General features: G+C 37.1%; 1 protein-coding gene across 8 annotated transcripts in view; it reads right to left on the bottom strand.

Annotated features, from left to right (window-relative positions):
* The window catches only part of CPLANE1 (ciliogenesis and planar polarity effector complex subunit 1), a 56,710-nt gene that overhangs the window by 22,136 nt on the left and 11,211 nt on the right, over positions 1-23,363 (bottom strand). For 4 of the 8 annotated variants that reach the window (XM_040090175.2, XM_058424099.1, XM_058424101.1 and 1 more), the window contains 19 exons: positions 21,110-21,294; positions 20,141-20,221; positions 19,308-19,472; positions 18,443-18,616; positions 15,879-16,107; positions 15,507-15,640; positions 13,742-13,959; positions 13,344-13,508; positions 12,144-12,282; positions 11,691-11,800; positions 10,469-10,624; positions 10,198-10,306; positions 9,544-9,844; positions 8,174-9,107; positions 6,859-7,019; positions 5,735-5,871; positions 5,081-5,163; positions 4,181-4,249; positions 1,919-1,998 (listed from right to left, as the gene is read on the bottom strand). In XM_040090175.2, coding sequence (XP_039946109.1) covers positions 1,919-1,998; positions 4,181-4,249; positions 5,081-5,163; positions 5,735-5,871; positions 6,859-7,019; positions 8,174-9,107; positions 9,544-9,844; positions 10,198-10,306; positions 10,469-10,624; positions 11,691-11,800; positions 12,144-12,282; positions 13,344-13,508; positions 13,742-13,959; positions 15,507-15,640; positions 15,879-16,107; positions 18,443-18,616; positions 19,308-19,472; positions 20,141-20,221; positions 21,110-21,294 — 3,630 coding nt within the window. The remainder of the gene's footprint in view (positions 1-1,918; positions 1,999-4,180; positions 4,250-5,080; positions 5,164-5,734; positions 5,872-6,858; positions 7,020-8,173; positions 9,108-9,543; positions 9,845-10,197; positions 10,307-10,468; positions 10,625-11,690; positions 11,801-12,143; positions 12,283-13,343; positions 13,509-13,741; positions 13,960-15,506; positions 15,641-15,878; positions 16,108-18,442; positions 18,617-19,307; positions 19,473-20,140; positions 20,222-21,109; positions 21,295-23,363) is intronic. The other 4 variants (XM_058424097.1, XM_058424098.1, XM_058424100.1 and 1 more) reach the window with 4 other exon arrangements.

Genomic DNA, 23,363 nt, shown 5'->3' with positions numbered 1-23,363 from the left:
AAAGAAAATAATTTGAAATTAAAGTAGCATGTACAATACATTGCATTTTCCCACAGTGATAACAAGATCTTTCAGTACGTAAAGAATATTAAGTACATGAAGAAGAGAGGGCTAGGATTTACATTCAGCTACAAAGAAACTGAAGGACTTTACTTACACCAACAGAAATTGACTCAAAAGACATTTCTCTGTTTAAGAAAAATGCTGACATTGCTATGGATATAGGCAACCCTTGGAGGACTTTTCCAAGTTGTACAGGATGGCCTCTAAGCATGTGAACAAACAGAGGCATAAGGGAACGGCTAACGAGTAACAGTTTTAGATATGTAATAGGTGTGAAGGGGCATATGAAATCTTTTGGAAGGCAATCAGAATGTGCAAGCGATGCCAGAAGTTGGACAAAAAAAATTTTTTTTGAAAATAATTTGCATGAGAAGCTCATGAATGAAAAGGGATTAAAGAGACATGAAAATGGAACCCAAAAGAATGCATAGTTCAAATCTTCCTCTAAACTGAAAAAAGCCTCACAGAGGACTGTTCTAGAACTGAAAGCCTGAGATTGACTCCTGACTCCTTTTCCCAATTCCAACATTCTCTCTATTTTGTATATATTTATGTAAATCTATCAGTTACCATACAATAGACACATTTTAATAATTTTAATTAATTATAAGTTTAAAATATTATTGTTCAGGTGTTCTATATAACCAAGTATCTTCTATAGTAATATTATATAACAAAATCTGCCCAGACCAGAAAACAAAACTGTCATGCCTCTTGAAATCTGGTAGCTGTGAATTAACATTTGATTCATGCGATATTCCAAACAACAGAGGAGAGTATATGATCCACAAGGATTATAGCGCAAATTACACTATACCTGCAATTATTTTGCAGTCAAATCTACACATCACATTACTTCAAACTGCAAATTTCATCTCATTACGTGAAACAGTATGGGTTTACCTGACCTAAGAACTTCTGCATCTTGTTTTAAAGAGAATGGGTGGGAAATAGTGCTAGTAAGAAACTCAGTCATACTATAAAGAGAGAAAAATTAGTATTGAAAATAATATAATAATTTGTTATGCTGTTTTCATTTTATATACTTGTATGTGTACAAATATACACATATCCTCCTGAAAAAGTATTTTAATTCGTATGAGATAAAATACCTGAAAGCCACCTGACAAAAGCTGTACTGATCTGCATTGCTTCAATTACTGCATTACACTGCAATCTGAGCTGGCAAATATTGACATTCATGTTTTGTCTCCCCTAGCAATCAGAAACTGACTCAAACAAAAGCACTGAAAAAGTTCTGGCTACTCATGACAAATAGCAGGCAAAAAAAAGAGGTAGATTCTGGTAGACAAAGGAAGAGAAAATCCAATTTAACTAATACTGTGTTATATTTAACTAATACTGTGTTAATTTAACTAATAGTAATGTTATACTATCACTATAATCTGCATCTCTAGAAAAGAAAAAACAATGCCATAATAAATTCTCGAGGCGCATCTTACACTCAGTTCAAACAAAAATATGTGATTTTAAAAAGTAGAGGATTTCAAGTCTTTCTAAAAGTAATTTTAAAGTCTTTCACAAACATTATGTATACATAGGGACATTTATTTATACGCTATTGTAATAAGATTTTCCATTTTTCCAGTTATTGTTTCTCCTAGACAAAATATACCTTTCCACAAACCACGCTTGTTTTAAAATAATGACTCAGGCCTTCATTTATGTGAAATACCTCTACATGAAATAGGAGATGACTGAAACGGTTTGAAACTATGGCTTTGTTGCTACAAGCAAGAGCAAGAACTGGATACAATCATTAACAAAACTACTTTAGATTTTTAAGCAAAGGTAAAAGAGGAATTAAAAAAAAAAACCACAACAAGTCCCTTACATATTCTGTTCAGCCTTTTCTTCCTTTGTTTCTTCCACATTTTGACCTTCTTGAGCACTATCTACTGCTGAAATGGCAACCTGTTGAATATAAAAAGATGTATCTGAACTCGCAAATTTTTCTGTCCCTCCTGCTTCAATAAAATACAAGTTTTTTAGCCTATGGCAAATGTATTTTTGATTAATCATCCAATTAAAAAAATCTGACTAAAAATCAAAGTTACATACTTATCAGAAGACAGTTACAGATCAGCAACAAAGAGATGTAACAATTCACCTGAGCATCTTTCTTTTTCTTACAACAATCTCATTACTATGAGATTTTAGTCCCAAGTTCATATTCATGTAGTACCCTGGATATATATTCTGCTAATCTCACACCCACCCCCTAGGTAAAGATGAAAATGTAGAAACAATCCCATTATTCACAAACTATCTACAAACTAAGAAAATGAAACAAATGTAGGATTTTACACATGCCATAGATTCACTACAGTAAAATGTATCAAAAAAACTGAAGACCACAAAACATAGCATAATAGCCCTGCCCTTAGCCACTTTCAAGGAAAAGATACCTATGACCAAAAATTATTCATGAAAAAAGAAGTCTCATTTATAAATCCAGACTGAGAGAAGCAGAGAGAAGCAAAATAAAGATCTTGATATATTTAAATTTTTGAAAAATCAGCTCAATTTTATGTATATCATTACATCTACTATATATACATATATGAAAGCACATACATTTTCAAAAGGGTTCAGAGTAGATCTCACTTTACTACCTTTTAATTGTTTTATTATTAATCAACGAAGAAGATTCACCAACCCTAAATTATTTACCCCTCAAGTTCACAAATATATTGATGAATTCAGGATACTTTGAAAACAGTATTCATAACAATCCCATGTAGGATCCTGTCACGTCAGGAAAAATGCTGGAGCTGAGTAAGGCAGCCAGACCTGTTCCCTGTGTTACAACCAGCTCAACTAAGTAAGGTTGATGGGTGGTAGCAGGAGGCAACTCTCTTCTGAGAGGCAACAAGGCATCCATTTGCCAACCTGACACACTCTCTGGAGAGGTGCTGCTTCCCTGTGGCTCCTGTCAGGGATGTCTCCGAGAGACAACCAAGCCCTGTACAGCCCACTATTACCCACTACGGTTGTTTCACGTGGGTGCCAGTGACACATCCATGAGCAGGTTGAGAAGGGAGTGGCAGTGAGGGCTCTGGAGTGCACAGTCAAAAGGAAGAGGTTTGAAAGTGTCTGAATCCGGTGAATCAACAAATGATTGATTCACCAGATTCAAACCAGGGGTATGGCTTCTTCAGCTATGGGGACTTGCTTTGAGAACCTGGTCTGCTGAAGGCTGATGGGGTTCATCCATCAGAGAAGGGGAAGAGCACCTTTGGTCGTAGTCTCAGCAAGGGGAAAGAGGGCTTTAAACTAAAGTTGCCACGGGAGGAGCCATTTTTTGCCAGGGTCAGAAAAAGATGCCTTTTTCTGCATGTCAGCAGGAACTGCATGTCAGCAGAGCAGCTGAAGAGCTACACAAAGGAATTAAAATAACTCCCGCCAGTAACTCAGCTTCACCGGGGGCCTTGATGCAAGCATATAAAGCATGGGAAATAAAAAAAGAGTTGGAGACATACATCTGCCATGTGTGATCTTACTGGCATTGCAGACAGGTGGTATGATGGCTCTGATGATTGGAGTGTTGGCATGGATGGACGCAGGCTCTTTAGGAAGCACAGGCAGGGGAGATGAGGAGTGACAGACTGAGTCTGTCAGTAACTAGCTGGAGTGCATGAAGCTTTGCCTGGGAACGGATGAGGACTTAACCAAGAATTCATGGCTCAGGTTTACAGGGAGGGCAGGTACAGGGACATTACAGTGGGGGCCTAATAAAAGGCTGCCCAACTAGGAAGACAAAGCAGATGAGGTCCTCTATATGCAGATAGGAACAATTTTGTGTTTGCAAGCCCTGGTCCACACAGGGAATTTCAACCATCCCAGTATCTGTTGGAGGGGCAACACAGCAGGGCACAGGCAATCCTGGAAGTTCTGGAAGTTATTGACAATAACTACCTTCCACATGTAACAGAACAGACAGCAAGGAGAGGTACTATGGTGGACCTCATTCTGACCAACAAGGAGGACTATGGGAATGCAAAGCTCAAGGGCAGCCTTAGCTGCAGCAACCAAGAAAATGGTGGAGTTTGAGTTCGTCAGGGCAGTAAGGAGGGCACACAGAAAGCTCACTGACCTTCACTTCAGGAGAGTAGACTTTGGCCTCTTCAGGGATCTGATTGGTAGAGTCCCATGGGATAGCACCCTAGAAGGAAGAGGGGCACAATCTAGTTAATATTCACCTCCATAAAGAATCACCTCCTCCAGCCTCAGGAGGGATGCATCCCAACAAAGAGGAAGTTAGGAAAAATGTCAGGAGGCTTGAATGGATGAACAAGGAGTTCCCGGACAAAGTCAAACACAAAAATGAAGCCTACAGAGGGTTGAAACAAAGACAGGGTGAGGAATACTGACAGGTTGTCCAAGCCAAACATATCCTGGGCTGTGTCCAAAGCACCATGGCTAGCATATTTTGGAAGGCAATTCTCCCCTCTATTCTGTCCTCAGAAGACTCACTGGACCACTGTGTTCAGCTCTGTGTCCCCCAGTATAAGAAGGACAATACCTGATAAAACAAGTCCAGAACAAAGGGTGTTCAGCGGCCTGGAGTACCTCTCCCCATGAGGAAAGGCTGACGGAGTTGGGGTTGTTCAGCATAAAGAGGAGAAAGCTCTAGGGAGACCTCAGAGCAGTCTTTCAGTACCTAAAGGAGTCTACAGGAAAGATGGAGATGGACCTTTTACAAGAGCACATAGTAACAGGAGAGGGAAGAATTACTTCAGACTGAAAAGGGGTGGTCTTAGACTAGATTTTTAGGGAGTAATTCTTTACTTTGAGAAGAAGAGGCACTGGAACAGGTTACACAGAGAAGCTGTGGATGTCCCATCCATGAAAGCATTCAAGATCAAGTTGGACGGGGCCCTGGATAATCTGATCTATCTCTGTCCACAGGATGGGGTTTGGAATGAGATGATCTTTAAGGTCCCTTCCAAAACCAAATGCTTATATGATCTCTGATGATTCCATGGTAACTTGCCTGTTCTCTTTGGTGTTCTACAGGTCTGATCTTGACAGAAATACTGGAGCTCCTTGAAGTTTCATATGGCTCCTCAAAGACGTCTACAAAATAAACACAATTACTCTAAATTAGAAAACTGCACAGATTATAGTACTGTTACATGATTTCTGACAGCAGGACACATTAGTCCACTTTTTCCACCAATGCAGAGCGAAGTGTTCGGTCTGGTTTCAGCAAATTCAAAATTTGTGTTCTTACTAGTGTTGATGCATGCACCCAAGGAGAGACATAAAAAATCCCCAGTTTATGTAAACAGTATGAATATGATAATTTATGCATAATAAGCTCTTAAAATTTGTGAACAGTTTTGCACAGTTGTGTGACTATTTCCAGAATGAAAGCATATGAGAGAACAGAACAATGTATGTTAACATACATTGTTCTATCTTTATAGAAAAAAGTGGCACAGTGAAAAAGCAATCAGAAAGTCTTGATAAAACAATTTTACATAATTCAGTTATAATACAAACTGGATAAAATAATTCCAACAGAACAATGAAGACATTCACAATTTTTGGTTAAATAAACAGAGGGACATAAAATCGTATTCATGCAAACACCTACTACTTTATATGTCACACCACAGTAAAAGGATATATCATTAAAATAAACCTTGTTCTGTTGTTACAGCCAACTCCTGCTGAACAAATGGTCCCACTTCATTCAGGTCTTCAGTTATATGAGGCACAGAACTATTTCCATGATTAATTTCCTTCTTATAAAAATATTTTGACTTTGCAGACATTCTGCTAATAGGGATTAGAAAATGTAATTAACAACGTATCTGGTTCACTTCAAGTATGCTATTCCTTTCAGACTGCAGGCTAGTGTTTAACTGTAAAATAAACACTCTTATGAGATAATCAAAGTTCATTTAGGTTTTCTCTCTGACTACGACTTAAACAAAGCCTAATTTTTTTCACATAACTGTGATATTTTAGTGTCATTAATATGGTAAATTCTTTCAGATAGGCTGCTTCCAGACGAACTGTGCCATGCCTTCAAAATCATCTGGTTAAGGCTACATTTACCTCCCTCACAGAAACTTTGTTTATTAAAAAAATAGAAAATTGTCAGACAAGATGTACAGTCAGGTCTCAAAATACTAGAGGCTTTTTTCAGAATACTAGAGATCTATATAACTCACTCTCTCTTAAATATTCTAATACTAGAGATCTATTTTTTTCTTTGTTGCAACATAAGATGAAATGCCACGGAAGAATTTAGGTTAAGGATTCTTTATCTTCAGGAGAGTGCAAGATATTAACAAATAAAATATTTACTGCTTTTTACATCTATTTTTCTGACATGCACACATATGAACAAAGCTAGATTACAGATCCAGGGGGAAATAAACTAACATTCTGGACCACTCATCTCAAATCAAAGAAAATTACAATGAAGAGAGAGGAAGTTATCTGAATTCTTTGAGAAAACCATGACACCCGTTATATTGGAAATCTAGATTCTATTTCCATATCACTAAGCTTATAAATGACCATGTAAAATTCATTTAATATGCAACTGCTACACTATTTTCTACCTAATGTACATGTGCTGATAGAGAATATTTAATTTGCTTCATACAGCTGTAACCAATATGCCCAAGTTTGACTTTTTGCACAGAATTAAACATGTATATAACACATAATAACAGTAGATTTCTTCATGCTGCTCAGTAGAGGAATTACACCAACTAGAGTTCTTAGGTTAAGGGAAAAAAAAAAAAAAATTACCCCAAATCACCACAAAGATCATCATAAACTTGTATGATCTGGACATCCAGAGGGGAATTGGCCACTGTGGAAGAGCCTTCATCCATACTGCTTTCTTCCACTGTTTTAGACTGGGCTTCTGATACAGATGCAATTTCTTTCAGATACTGATCTTCTGGATGCTATTAATAAAAATATTGATAATCAAAATTCACTAGTTAAAAAAGAATTATACCAGTTACTTTAAAAAAAACTCCACAATGCTTTCATATAGAATGATTATGCTTAATTCATATAATTTTCTTTATCATAGAGCCAAGAAATCCTCCATTTATAGCTGCTTGTGAAACATGAGTTTCTCCCCTTTTTGCATTAAGTAAAGCAATGGTCCTTTGAATTATCCAAAGGAAATATAAAGAAAGATTTGTCAGTGCCAACTGAGTGTGAATTATCAAAGAATTGTCAATATGACAATATAATCAAGACAAATATATACAGTAAGATTTGGCCTTATCCAGACAATATAGAACTCTCAAATTACCACTGAAAACAGTATGAAAGGCAAAAAGACATACGTAAACTTGTGGTAAGATGCATGCACAAAATTTAGTTGTAAATAAAATACTTGTCACCCCAAAAAATACAAACCAAAAGTAAGAAAAAAAACCTCTTTTAAAATTGGAGAAAAGCCTTCTCAAATGAAGTCCCACAACCTTTTCTCCTCAAAGCCTTTCATGTATTCCCTGACTCTATGTACTCAAAGAAGCTAAGTGATCCAGTTGTCCCTAAAGTATAAATTAAAGCAACACGTACCAGATTCTTCTGGCAAATCTCTTCCTTCATATCCACACATACACTCCAAATCTCTGTAACAGTGCTAGTCATTTTTCACTGGTCTTTAACCAGTTAAAATACTGCAGCTAGACTGTATCCGCACTGTCCTCAAAGACAAATAAACTTAAACTCTCGCAAGAGAGTTCTTTATACCTTGCCCTATTCTATCTCCAACAGTATGTTTTTTCTAAGATGATGTCTAAAACTAGACACAGTGGCCAAATTTACAGGAATTTGTGCAAAAAATGTGTTATCTGGATGAATGACCTATATATTGAATTTCCAAAGAGAACTTTCATCTCCAACTCAAGTATTTCTACTGACAGAAATTCAGTATTTCTCGAATTTTTCCCTTTTCTTAGCAACCCTTAAAAGGAAGGTAATTAATTAATATTCCACATTCTACTGAAAACAGAAATATGATGTAAAACATGTATGTGATTTTTTTTTCACTGGCATAACTCACACATTTCATTGACACTTGTCTCATCCTTTTTCTTACCTCAAATTTTATGCTCCTTGTTTGAAATCTGTCTCTGTATAACTGTTCTAACAACCATAAAGATGTAAGGACAGCTGCTGATGATGTTTTCAAATGTACCATTGGGAGAGTCTCTTCTAAGGAACCTCGTTTATTGGAACCACAGAGCAGTCTTTTATCGGACCATCTGATCATCCACTCCAGCAATTTTGAAATATTGCTGAACTTGCCCATCAATTCTATAGGCAGTTCTTCTGCTGGTACAATACCAACTACATCAAGAGTTTTGTAAATGTATTTAGAAATTGCCTGAGTTTGCAGGGTAGAGGAAGTACGGTTAGGAAAGGTCTGGCTTGTTTGTGCAACAGTGACTCCTTGACTGTCAGTCTGAGCTCTATATATTGCCTTGTATTTTAAACCAAATAAGCCTTCTTTATGTCCTTTTGTTAGGTTACACACAGAAGTTTTTGTGGTCTGTCCAACAGACTGTACAATTGTTGGGTTTTCCAAAATATTTTTGTTTTCATTACAGGCAGACCCTTTTTCAGGATCACAAGACGCCAGGGTGATAGTATAGCAAGACCCCGCTCTAAACACACTTTGACTCCTAGTTTTGTTTTGTCGCCGTTTTAGTGTTGTGTGAACATCAAAAAAGAGAGAGTTCAATTCATGCTCTTGAAGCAGCCCAGAAAAGCTAGTGAGAAATGGAATTCCAAGGTCACTGTACTTTATCAGGTCTCTCTCAAGAACATAACTCAAAAAGAGTTCTAAAAATCTAACATATTCATCGTCATCACGTTCAAATTCCCATGCACCAACTACAGGCAAATTACATTGATTAGACGTGTCTCTCTTACACACTTTGTCTTTATGTTTTGTTTTACAGTTAGGAGCTTCTATCTTGTGTGTAGTATTTTTGCTATCTATTTCCTTTTGTCGTTGGAGTTCATTTTCCCTGTAAGACAATAAATATAAGAACCATTAATATCCAAATCCATTTTAAGAAGAATTACACACAACATTAATTCCTGATCTTCCAGTGAAGTTAAAAATAGCCAACAACCCCCAATTTACATTAGTACGAAGTAGTATAGGTGGCAAATTAATCAAATTCAAAATCTATAGGCAGAAACAAGGCAGTAACACATATGAACGCAGACATAGCTGATAGTAACTTACACTTCCAATAATATATTAGTCACATACTAACTGATGTAACACTGGCAGTTCTAAGACTTGGAAAGTCTGTAATTCTTCACTTGATAAATCACCTAGAGTGACAATTAACCTGTTTGGTGAAGAGATTGATCAGCAGGAGACAACTCTCTTTTTTTCATTTTTTTTCCTGCCCTAATTTAAATCAAAAGCTTTCTGCTGCAATTTTTTCATACCTTGGGAATGAAAGTGTTTCAGGTGTTGTTCCTTCATTAAGCAAAGCATCAGAAAGTGTGTCTGCATCACTATGTACCTGAGGATTCCCAACATCAGTAATTGTGCTTGTGCTTAGACTAGTGCCTAGGGAGAATCTGTCATAACAGTGCTCCTCATCATTTGATGTTCCCTCTTCTAATGGCTCCCAAATATTAATTTCTATAGGGCCTATGTTCTTTACTACACGTCTCAAGGCCTTCTTTCTCACTTCTTCAGCAGCCTGTATAACAACAGACATCATTTCTTCGCTTTCAGGACCTACTGAAAGAAAGAAAACCAAGTTTTCAATCTTAATTTTCTATTTAAAGTTAGTCTCTCCAATTGAGACACGAATTAGATGTCAATTAAAATCATAAATTAGAGCCATTTACAAATTCAACAAGAAACTGTGATAAAGTGAAGAAATATCAACATTTTTAAAGCCATGATACTCTGTGGCTGGTATAGACGTATCAGAAAGAAAACACAAAATTTGTCACAAGACTCAAAATTGTCCAACTGAAAACTACAATAACTGTTTTGCATGGGGTATGAAAGAAAGTATTGTCACAAGCTGATAACTAGGATAAAAAACAAATCATGTTTAAAACTTCCTGAAGAATGAGGAACAGTACCTTTAACAGTACTCTGTCTGAGTCGCTGCTGAAGTCCATGATATTTATCTCTTAATGAAACTCTTATATCTTCAGGATTAGGAAATGCTTTTACAAAAATCTCTGCCACCTACACAAAGAAAAAAGCATCTTTTCCAGCAGCTATCATTCAAGTAGGTGTCTTTTCAGACAGAACTTACACCATGAAAAAATCTAACAAGTAGGTTTTCCGAGGAGAAGAAATATTTGTGATAATCTCTATTGCTTTTATTCTAGTTTTAAGGTCTTTTACCTTTTTTACTGGTGGCAACTCCCCAAGCAGACTCAAAATTACATCTTGAACTAATTCTTCAACATTCATGAATCTGCAGAAAGGAAGCATTCGACAAGCCCACTCTACTGCATTCAGACAATGCTCAACTGTGTAGGCATCATATCCATCTGAATCCTAAAAAAAACCACCAGAAACATTATTGTATGAACAATATACTTCAGCAAAATTATTCAAACACTGCAAATAGTTCTGCTTCTTTCCTAGCCCACAGAAAATAAACTCTACCTGATCTGCCAAGCAGAGTAGTGTATGAGGGCAGGATACGGATCAACATTGTAACAGATCATAATGTACATTAAAAATGTACATTATATAAATGTATCTCAAAAGAGATAGAGAAAAGAAAGGGCTTTTTAAAACCAGATTAGGAAATAATTCCATTAGCACTTTGCTGAAGAGTTTGTTTGCAGTCACAATTAAAACTTGAGGATTTGCCTAAACTGTGAAATAAATCTACATTGACTTCAGGTGATCATAAATTCTTTCTTGTGAGCAAAATAATTAACCTTTGCAAGAGGCTTTTAAGATGGATCGGTTTATTTTGAACAGTATTTTCTATCTCATTTGTCACTGTCACACAAAGTACAGAAAAAATCAGAACATTCTACCATTTGAAACAGAGCCATCCTGTTTATCTGAAACTTGTTTTTTCTGGTGAAGAAATCTTGGACTTCTTACAGAATACATGACAAATATGCTAGTAGTTTCTTTTTTTTTTCTTCCTGGACCTCTGACATCAATTGATGGAGGTGTAAGTAGAGAAAACGTGACAAAATTTTAATTTTTTTATTACTCTTTCTGACACTCTTAACACACGATGTACCTCATTTTTGGTGTATTTAGGTATATATTATTCAAGAAATTCTCAAAATATCTTGACCTAATGGGGAAAGAAAACAAACCAGAAAGTAAATTCTTAGGTCAAGTATGGAAGCTATTGCTCTCCTGGCAGCTCTTCTGACTCAAACACCAAGCAAAAGCCTAACAGAAATACTGTCAGGAAAGTGGAGATCACATGCACAGCACACTGTGCATCAAATACATAATTTACATGGCAAGCACTGTGCTCATTTTGTTCTCTTAAGCAAATAGAAGTTCTCACAGAAATATAGTGCAGACCTTTAGAATTCTTCTCATAGCTACATAAAGATGCATCTCTATTATATTAGTATGCAATTACCTTGATATTGTTAATATTTTCCCTTGCAGTTTGGTACCGCCTACAGTTGTCAGATAATTTTTCACGAACATGAAACATCCAACATAACGCACAGAACTCTCTGAACCACCCTACAATACAAACATGCAATATGGTGAAACTCTATTTAAAGAAATTAAACAGAACACCCTGAGATTTTTCAGTATTGCTCTGGAGCTAGAGCTCCTTATCCCACTTAAGTGTTCGTGTTCTTTCACACCTGTCAGGTCTGTAACATGACCCCCATCCCCAAACCAGAACAACACATTTTAGAATAAGAGTTTTGATAACTAACACAAAAACTGAAAATGAAATGTGTTCCTCATGCATTGCAATATACTATTTCAAGCTAATAAGAGTTAATTTGCCTCCTGTGAATTTTCACTGGTGTTCTTTTTTCCAGGTCTACATTATTTTATGTTACTGCATACAGACCTAAAATTTTACAGGTAATGTCATCAAACTGATGGTCTCCAGAAGATGTAGATCCATAGAGAACAGTGCAGAAATTGCAATAACGAAGCAAAGTCTCTGGGAAGGGACTCAGCAAAGGAAGAGAACCTTTCATTCGAATCTATAAAAATAGGTAAAACCCCAACCAAAACAGATATAAAAAAGTTAACATTTTACATGTATCTCTATTAAATGGACAGCCTTTTGGTTATTAGAATACTGCCAAGATCAGTAAAACTCCTTTGAAGCCTGTTTTCCATTTTCTTCAAATCACTATTCTGAAAATTCCTTTGAAGGAATATGTTTAATATGAGCTATGGCACAAAAAACGTCTTTGTTTGAATGGCACTCATGATTACCATGATTACCATACAAGACTAACACAAAGTGTAAGAAGAACTAAGATCACAATAATCAAAAAAAAAAAAAACCAAACCAAAAAACCTAAACTAATTCAGCAGGTTGCTGTCACGAAGGCTGACCAGCTTTGCCTCGTTTCAGTTGGTATGTCTGACCAGCTCCCCGTACCAACATTAGGCATGTGACCATGCAAACAGAAGTAAATACTTTTCAGTCAGACCAGTTCCTGGTCTCTGTCACTGCATTAATGCCGGTGCCGGGCAGTTGTAGGAAGGGAGAGCCACATACACTCCCTTCTGTATCAGCTCAACCTTCTTTAAGTAGCTATGTTACAACAACCTAAGACTGAATTTACACAGAAATGTTTAATTAATTTATTCTAAACTTGCTTCTGTGCAAAAAAATTGCACAAAAGTAAAATGAGGTCTTACAAGTTCTGTCTGCTAAGATGATCCCTTTACCTTAAGTGAGCATTACCTTCTCTGTTACTTATTCAGCGCTAAGTGATTTGGAGATTATTTCCAGCTAACAGCAATAACTCCCAATTAAAATCTGCTTTTTTTCTTTCAATGGAAAATAAATGAATTTGTATGTTACCAAGTAGATATAGAAAAACACCCAAAAGGAAACACTTTATGAATTAGATACCCTGTATCTTCAAGATCTAGTTTCCTAAAAAAATGAACATGACATGTAAAACTAGATGACATGTAAAAACATGACATAAAAACCAAGGTGAGACTGAATGCTTCTGCAACTACAAACTCATCAGTAATATTTACAACTGATAAACAAGTTAAAAATATAAAGTTAAATGTTTACTTTCTGCATAACTTTTCTAGCCCACTTCAGTTGTGTAATATACCACTGTGCTGCAGAGCAAGAACAATGAGCAGCCCGGAAGAGCAAGATAATTCTCTGAAGAACTCCTGACACTTTCTGGCGGACTTCTTTCTCCATTTTTAAAAGAATGTCATCGCTGTCTTCCTGAAAATGCAAACACAAACAAAGCCCAAAATTAGAAAGGATATATAACTCAATGTTGTTACTGGTCCTAATCTCTTCTTCCTTACAGCATAGATCATTTATGGAAAAAACACAGAGGCACACATACTTTCTCATCACTGCTGTATTACTTAGGTAAATGAGCAAAAGAACCAGAATAAAGCTCATAAAGATTCATAAATACATTCAAGCAAACATACAAGAAACACACTCACATCACTGAGTGAAGCTGGTTGAGGACAGTACAATGGTGGTGCTGGAAGACAGAGCCCAACTGGAACCAAACCATAAAACTTTCTGCAAAGATCCCTGGCAGAATCCATCAAAAGCTGAAATGTCTCTGAGAGAATATCAACATCTGCCATAACAGCTGCTTTCAGTAGTTCCTGTATTGAACTGTAAAGAACATCTGCATCTTCCTCTTCAATGGGATCTATAAAATATTAAGCCCAGAAACTGATAAACTTATTTAATCAATACATGGATCCTCATTCTGACAACATGAGTTTATGTTGTTTAAATTTGCATTCATATATTACAATGATAAACCTCATCTACTTGCTTTAAGATAAGATCTCATCCATTTAAAAACTAGTATTCAATGATTAATTTTAAGTTTTGCCCCATTACAAAGAAGCTTATTGCCTTTCTAGGTAGAGGACTGAACTTTTTAGCCAGGTATTTGCTTGGCATAACATTCTGGCAAATCATTCTTACAAAGAAGGCATAAACAGGTATTTTATTATTAATGACTAAAGCAACTCTTTTATCAGTAAGTACATCCATCTGCTGACATGAACTTGAAATGTTTTCAGACAAAAAGAGAATAAAATATAGAGATTGTACCAGTAAACTTTCTGTAGACTGTAAGTCAGGACAGGGATCTAGCTAACAGTGTGAATTTCAGCAGCTAAGTATCAAGTCAGGAGCTCATGGTATCTGCAGGGACCAGTGAAGACCTGGCCAAAAGCCAGAGAGACAACTGAGAGGCCTGCTTGTGTGTATTCACGTCCGTAAGGGCAAGACAAGAGGAGACCAAGGGAGCCATGAGCCAGAAAGACAGAGTGTACATAGGTGTGTGTGTCTCTAAAGGTCAGGCACCTGGACAGGCTGAGGAGCCCACACCAGCTCTCTGCCGTATCCTGTATACTGACAGGACTGTATACTCCAGGCCAGCTGCTGTGGAGGTGTATGGATAGTGCACGTGGGCGGGAAGAGGGTGTTTGTGAGTGCGTCTGTACCAGAGGGGCAGGGGCTTTGGGGGCTCACATACACAGACATGAGCAACCTGTGACACTCAGCAGCTGGGTCTGCTGGCCATCTACTCAGCTAATGGTCACGTTACTGGCCCAGCTAGTGGAGTGATACACACTGTACAAACAGGTGTACAAAATATGCAGACCTTCACCCTACAGGAGAAGGAAAGGTGACAGGATTGTTGGTGGTGCCTGTAGTGGGCAGGTATAGGTGAGGTGTTCATGTAGGTGTTCATGTGTGGCCAGTCATATCTAGGCGCTGTGTATGTGTGCTCGTGTACGTGCCTACCGGGAATACATTCTCAGCCTTGCTAGCTGCTGGACCTGGGGATCCACTTTATCAGAAAGGAAAAGGCAAAACTCAACACCTCCTTGTAGTTAAGTTCAAGTGTGATGACACTTTCCATACTGTTAACACATTAATTTTTTGCTTGTTTATTGTAATGAAGATTCATTTTCTTCCAAAGAAATTAATATAAAATATAGTCAAAGAAAGATTTGGACAATACAAATGAGAAGACAATATTGATAATATGTTCCATTTCTGGAATGGTCGAAGCCAAACCACACACCTTCATGAAATCAAAGTGCTCAAATATATTATAAGAGTAATACACACACTGGAGAAGACAAAGCAATTGCTTCTTTCTCAGACAGTGTATAACACTGAATATGTAGTCAAATAACATGAAAAATAACCACAAGTATTTTTTATTTGAAATACCTGTGAACTTCTTGTATTTAATATGTCCTGATGTTTCAGAAGTTACTGGCTGTCCTAGCAAAGACTGTAACTTTTCCTGAAAAGTCTGCATTGGTAATAAGCTTAATGGCAGTTGACATTCTGGTTTTTTCATTCTGAAAGTATAACAAGAAACTGGTCATGAATAACAAAGTAATATCCATACATAATCCAATGACGATCTGTTAAACAAACATCTATGCCAAAATAACTAATCATAACACCTTAATTTCTACACCTACTAGAGTCTAGGAATATGAATTTCTGAGGCAATATATATGGCTTGTCACAATAAACGTCATGGAAATAACTATGTAACAAAATATAATATAGTAATTCCAATAGCAAATTTACCTTGAGAACTCATCAGAGTTCTGATAATATAGCTGGTAGGCCAGACCAATTGAAACAGACAGCTTCCAGTCCCCAAGCGTGTGTGAAAACCACACAGCCTCTGGAATGAGTCCACCAATAAAGAACAAATCAAGAGCATATTCAGCTGTCCACACAGATGAAAGGTTCTGGTCCCTGACAGCTCTGGTAACCAAACAGTGTTGCAGGGGAATGACACGAGGAGGTAAGTCTGTGACATGAAAAACACATTTTAAAGTTGACATAAATCCTTATGCTAACAGATGAATAATCTAGAATTCATTCATTCACATTGCTTGTGGATTAGTTTCAGTGTATAGCTGCTTTTATTATTAATTTACTTTTATTAGAGGTACACTATGGAAGAGGATCTGCAGCAGCAGATGCAGCTCATGCAATGGTATAACAGCGTGTTCAGAATAGGCTATTTTCCTGCTTAATAATGTGGGATATGAAAGCAAGTGCAAAACTTGTGGTTTGTTGTTTTTTTTTTTTTTTTTACTTTAAAGACTTGATCACACTGATGGACCATTTGCAAATATTCCTAATATCTGTAGGATATACCAGAGGGTACACCTGAGATAAACAGAAATTTCTAGAGTTTTCCTAGTGTACCCACATTGTTTGTACACACTGTGCTTACTGCAGAAGACAGAACATTAAAATACTTTTTTGAGAAAGAACAGCACATAATATTCTGTGACTCTTTGATTTTGGGAGAGTATATAGAGACAAACTTCAGACAAATTTAGAATCTCCTTCTTTGCTTAGATTTAGATTTGTTTTTCAAGGTTTTGCTTCCTGGTTCTCCTGGAGATATGCTGATCGACATGAATTCTAAGGAGTTATTTGCTTCTCTCACAGTTTCTGTTTTGTTCAGACAATAGCATTACTTAGGAGACATTCATACTAAACCAGCTTGTGCAACGTAATTTTACCCTTGCTGTCTCACCACATACATTGATCTTTGCCTAATCAAGTATGAAAATCAAAACTCCAAGGTTTTATTTTGTAGGTTTTATCTTGAAAGCTGTCCAAATAAAGCACTCAAAAGACCATGAAGAAAGAAGTAGATACCAGTGCATGCTGCAGTAACAGAAACATTAAAAATACTCAGTGTATCCATATACATGGCAGAAAGCCTAATCAATGAAAGTAAGTTTATACTGTAAAAAAATGTGTGGCATTATAATATCATCTTACTGATAGAGTACTTAATATGATTTCAAACAAATCTTTATTCCCACAAACACTTGAAAAAGTGGCTCTGAAAATAAAAATTTCCTAACAAAGGAAATCTTTAAATGGAATCTGAAAACACTCACTGTGATAAACAGTAATTCTCAGAAGAAAGCTGAGAAGCAGGACTTAAACTAACAAGTATTACTTGAGTTCCATACCAAGCAACTTGGCATTCCTACTTGCTTAGACAATTTTGGATTTGAATTCCAAGAACTCGACTGTCAGGCAAAAAATGCTTTCCTCTGGCTTTTCAACTGGGGTCACACCACATCAGAACCAATTCAACTACTTCTCCAGCACTGCTGGTATCTCACTTTTGGGAGGATCAAAGTCAGTCAGAGACAGATCTTTAGGCAAAATTGTGACAACGGATGATAAAAAGGCTAAGGTACTTAATGCCTTCCCTTCCTCAGTCTTTAATAGTAATACCAGTTTTCTGTCCTCTGAGCTGGAAGACAGGAAGGGGGAACAGAATGAAGATCCCAGTCCAAGGGAAAATGGTCAAGCAACCTGACACACCACTTAAGACACTATTCTACTGGGCTGGGTGGGATCCACCAAAGGGTACTGAGGAAGCTGGAGGAAGTACTCACTGAGACAGCTTCCATCATTAGCCATGGTCCTGGCTCACCAGAAAGGTTCCAGCTGACTAGAGGTAGCCAAAAGGGACACACATCTACAGGAAAAGCTGGAAGAAAGGTCTGGAGAACTACAGATCTATCAGCTTGAATGTGGTGCAAGGGGAAGTCATGAATCATCTTGAGGGCCATCATGAAACGTACAGGACAACCAGGATAAGGCCCGGCCAGGAGGGATTTGAAAAAGGCAGGTCCTGCTTGACCAACCTGATCTCCTTCTATGATAGGGTACAGGAAGGCACTGCAGAGGGTTCAGGATTGACAGGCTGAGGACAATTTAACAGCATTTAACAAGGCCAAGTGTCAGGTTCTGTACAACCTCTGGCTACATTACAGGCTGGGAGAAGAGAGCCTGGAAAGCTGTCCAGTGGAAAAAGCATGCTGCTTGACAGCAGCTGAACACGAGCCAGTGTGTGCTCAGGTGGCCAAGGGCATCCTGGCTTGTATCAGGAATAGTGTGGCCAAGCAGGACTTGGGTAGTGATTGTCTTCTAGTATCAGCTTGTATCAGCTACACTTTTCTTGAGACATCCTTATGGTTTGTTTTTGTCTCATACTCCACTGATAAACTAACTTGATCATCAAGTTAAAGCATAACAGACATCACTGATAAATGTGAAAAAAGTTCTACGATTCATGCAACTAGAACTGCTTGTTCAGGAAATACCTTGTTTGATGTGAAGTGGATGAAGGATGTCAACATTGTGGGGGGGGAAGATATAGAGCAGCTGCTTTGTGAAATAAGCAGCCATGAATCGTGCCATGGATCGAATCACAGCCAAGGCAGTGTCAGTAGGAATGCTGGTTACTATCCATAGTTCATGCTGAAAATACTTGATATCTTAAAAAAAAAAAAAAAAAAAAAAATCGAATTACAACATGATGAGAAAAATTATTTTAAATTTGAATGCTAAAATTATTTAATCATCACAGGTTATACAGCTTTTTTAAAGAAACAAACTCACATAATTCCTTGACAAGCTTTCATAACTTAGAGAGCTTAATCTTTTACACTAATTAAACATTATACTAATACTAGAAGACTTTTATATCAGGTTTTTAATGACTGGAGATGGACCTTTAGTACCTAAATTTAGACCTGCATTGTTCAAACTTGGAAATTCAGATTTCACTTAAGACTTTGTAAAAAAAAAAAAAAATTTACAAGCATCTGCAAAAACATCCCACTGTCAAATCAGGACTGGTGACCAAACTAAAATCTGCTATTTTTTCATGTTCTATAATAAAGAAATTAATATAAAATCAAATAATATAACTTCCCTCTTATTTTTCTTATTCAAAGTCTACCTTTGAGAGGATTTGATATCTAAAAGTATTTAGCAGGTGACTAGTAGACAATGAGACAATATTCCCACAAGTGCAGCTGAAGTATCATCTGAGGATCAGAAAAAGTCACTGAAAACAGTGTAAAGCAAAAAGTGTCAAAAGCTGTCAGGTGTGCATGTAAGGACACTGGGTTATTCAAACAGTGTCAACATACCTTATCACACTTTTAGGCAATGTAAACATACCAGAAAACTTTTCCATGTGTCTTGTGGAAAGGTGTGATCGCCTTAGAATCTCTCTTACCAGATGATCACAGAGTCCCTGAGCTTCACACATATTATACTGATACAGGTGACAAAACAATATTGCAAGATAGTATCTACACTGAAGAAAACATGCTCTTTTTCCTCCTGCATTAAAAGATTTAAAAAGGGTAGAAGTCCAAGTGGAACAGAAACAGTAAACACAAAAACAGATGCAGCAAGTGAAAGTACTAGTTCTTTCCTCTTCAGAAACACATCTACATAAACAGTACACTTTGAGGAGTAGAAATCATGAGTAGCTACTTTAGGACATGATCCTTCTATACAGCCTCTAAGTCCCTAGTAAGCTAATGCTCATCCACAACGTTTTTATTTTTAGAGATATGAGTTTTCAAAACAATACTATGCATAACTTTGAAGACACTTTTAAGACAGGAGAGTTTAAGGAAGCCTAGCCTTCAAAGAAAGAATGCCTGAACCACAGCAGAGTTGCTTAGACATCCACCAAGTCTCCAATATTCTGAATTTTTTTCCTCAATGAAGTATTCCTTATTCTAATAACCAGCAGAAAATTTTCTCATGATGCCTGGCAAGAGACTCTGGTATATCTGTTCTTAATCAACTCTTACAAAAACTCCTGACACAAGTTTTATTTTGTTACTTTCCAAAACTAATTCTTTTCATTTTACAGCTACTAAAGGAATTGATTTTTGTTCACCTGGTTTTCCTCCTTCTTTTTCAAGGGCAAACAGAGCTACAAATGTGAAATGATTATATAGCTTATCCCCTCCACCCTCAAAGATTTTATCCCTTACCTTTTGTCTTGAGTTCACAAAGAGATCTTTTCCAAATGTCCACAGATTCTCTGTATGAGCCTAAAAGGAACTGCTCCTCACCTATAAAAGTCACTTATTAACAAATTAAAAGCTCTACATAATTACTTTTACATTTACCAATACCTATGCTCTTATTTCAGCATCAGAGATCTACTGAAAGCAGAACAAAATATGTGAGCCCCCAGTAAACTTCTATTCTCACAATTAAGTCTAAGTTTTGAGCACCTGAGAGAAGATGACGAATATTCCTCGCCAGGACAGGTAATCTATGAGCACTCCTCCAGGAGCAGCTAATGTATTGTATGGAGTGCTGTAGGAAGAGGAGTTGGAATTGTCATTTAAGGGAGAGAGACCAAGAACGTGGCAAGGAAACAGAATTGTAAATGGAGACATAAATGGGAAGCTGGGCTTAGCAGTCCAAAAAGCCAAAAGGAAGGTAGAACATAGATGTAAAATGTAAGAAATTAGGCTATAACCATATATTCTTTGGAAAATAAATATGCTAGATTACCAAGTACCTTAGGTTAAACTAATTTAGATGCTTAGTTGAAGCTGACTACATTTATTAATAGAACACAGTCATGCCCACAATGACCACATGGAGTGAACAAGCTTTCTACACAGAAATCCAGTTAAGAAACACATTGTGATGACCATTTACTTCAGAAGAAACAACACAGAAGGTCAGAATTAAAATCTTCCATTCAGATTCTTTAGGACATGACCCAAAGCAAACTGAAGTCAATTCAGTCTTCTTATTTAGTTTAACAGGCTCTAAAGAACCATAATACAATCTACCGACATACCAGGACGCTAAGTATTTAAGACAGAATTATGATCAGAATTTTAAGAGAAGTCCCAAGTTCAGTTTTTAAAAATCTGCTAGTAAGTTACTCATTGTTAAGTTGGACATAATTTTCCTAGTTTTCAATGAACATTTTTACTAACCAGGTACAGAATTAATCTTCAGATGCTGTTCTAATGTCGCTCCTGAAGACTGGATGGTTGCTTGTATATGACTTAAAAGCAGTGAGACAACAGAAGCCTCTTCTGAATTCTTGTTCACTTTTCTTTTCAGCTGCACCTGATACCAAACCACTTTCTTATACAATAGTCGCCATAGTACAGCCAACCTGTAATTCAACAAGTATAATATTATGAAATTACACAAGCATTAAAGAAGTTGCTTATATCAATTTCTTTTATTTTGCATTATGCACCTGAAAATTAAGCTGCATCAACTACTTTATTGAAATCAGTGAGGGAAAAAAATTGAAGAAATTTTGCCTCATTTTTGACTAACAAACATTAATTCTTCTGAATTTTCTTAAGCATAGAAATCTATTTTAAGAAGCTTAAGACCCCCCCCAAATTAATCCCCTTGCTAGCTAAACAATGGGAAAATGAAATCATCTCAGACAGAGAAACCTCAGAACAGGTATTAGAATCTTTATAAACACAACTGAAAATCAATTAAAGCATAACACAGAAAAGCAAAGACAAGAAAAAAAGATTGAAGAGTATGGCTTTAGGGCTAGCAAGTTGTTAAACTTATTACATATCTGAGGGATATGTTGTAGCATATACCTCAGATATGTAATAAGTTTAACAATACAAGCAAATATACATTGTTAGAAACTTGAAAAAGCTTGCACCAAACTGCAACACATCTGTATCTTGAAGTACTACTGGGTTCATAATTAACACAGTCAGTCATATGCACAGTGAGCATATAACTATCAGCACCTGAAGGACAATTAATCAAAACTATAGATTATCTTCTCTGAGACAACTGAAACTTGCGTATCAGATTTGCAGTGAACACAGTACTGTATTTAAGGATTATGGAAGAAATACCTCTTACTGTAGTAGGAATTAATTTGTGAGTTATAATGCAACTTAGGTTTTAAATCTCTGGAAAGGAGAAGCTTGCTCATGTGAACAGTACACTTTGATTCACTGGAGTTTTGCAGCACAGAAATACTCCAGTGATATCAGTATACCTTCCCAAAAGTTAGACAGCACACTTTAGTCAAGTTTATGTGTATGGAAGAAATAGCTCTGACAGTTTAGTAAATTTCCACAAATGGGTTTTTCTTATTGCTCTGAAACACTACAGCCATAATGAATAAAAACTTTGCTGACTAAATTGACACCATTGATATAATGCATATGAGCAGACTCTTGCTCCATAGAGTTTGCAACTAGGAAGGAGTAAAATGCACAAGAGACAGTTAAAGCATCTAAAGCTTCAATATCTGGATTGATGCTGCACTACCAGGCCTGGTGTCAGCTATCAACATATCAGTTATCTCCCAACTGATTTGCAGTGATATTTCAGTCACCATAACCGAACTAAATTCAACTATAGGTCTGAGCCTTAACCTGTATGCTTTAATTGTTTATCATGCCTTTCCACTGAGTAAAAGGCAGGGGGAAGGAAAAAAAAAAAAAAAAAAAAAAAAAAAAAAAGATATTTCATTATACTTTAACACATAGTATTTTTGTTCTCTCACACTGAAACACTTAGGTTGGAAAACACCCTTAAGATCTTTGTCTCCAGCCATTAACATTGCCAAGCCCACTTCTAAACTATGTCCCTAAACACCACAACTACGCATCTTTTAAATGCCTAGGAATGGAGACTCAGCCCACCCCCCCAGGCAGCCAGGTCTAATGCCTGACAACGCTTTCAGGTACTGTGGGACCCAGAACTAGACACAGGACTTGATATGCTGACCTCACCAGGTACAAGAGTCACTTCCCTGGTCTTGCTGCCAGGAGTCCACTAGCCTTTTTTGGCCACCTGGACACACACTGGCTCAATGCAGCTGCTGTCAACCAGCATCCCCAGGTCCTTTTCTGCTGGGCAGCTTTCCAGCCCCTCTACCCCAGCCTGGAGCTGCATGAGGTTGTTGTGACCAAGGACAGGACCTGGTACGTGGCCTTGTAGAACCTCACACCATTGACTTCAGCACATCAATGCATCAATGCAGATCCTTCTGCAGAGCCTTCCTGCACTCCAGCAGATCAACACTCATGCCCGACTTGGTGTCATCTGCAAACTGAAGGTGTTCTCGATCCCCTCACCCAGATTATTGATAAAGATATTAATCAGGGCTGGCCCCAATACCGAGCCTTAGGGAACACCACAGTGACTGGCTGCAGCGGGATGTAACTCCGTTCACCACCACTTCCTAGG

Source organism: Hirundo rustica, chromosome Z (genome assembly GCF_015227805.2).
Source record: "Hirundo rustica isolate bHirRus1 chromosome Z, bHirRus1.pri.v3, whole genome shotgun sequence".
Lineage (NCBI taxonomy): Eukaryota > Metazoa > Chordata > Aves > Passeriformes > Hirundinidae > Hirundo > Hirundo rustica.
The sequence above is the reverse complement of the archived record's forward strand: the minus strand, read 5'-3'. Positions and strand labels throughout refer to the sequence as shown.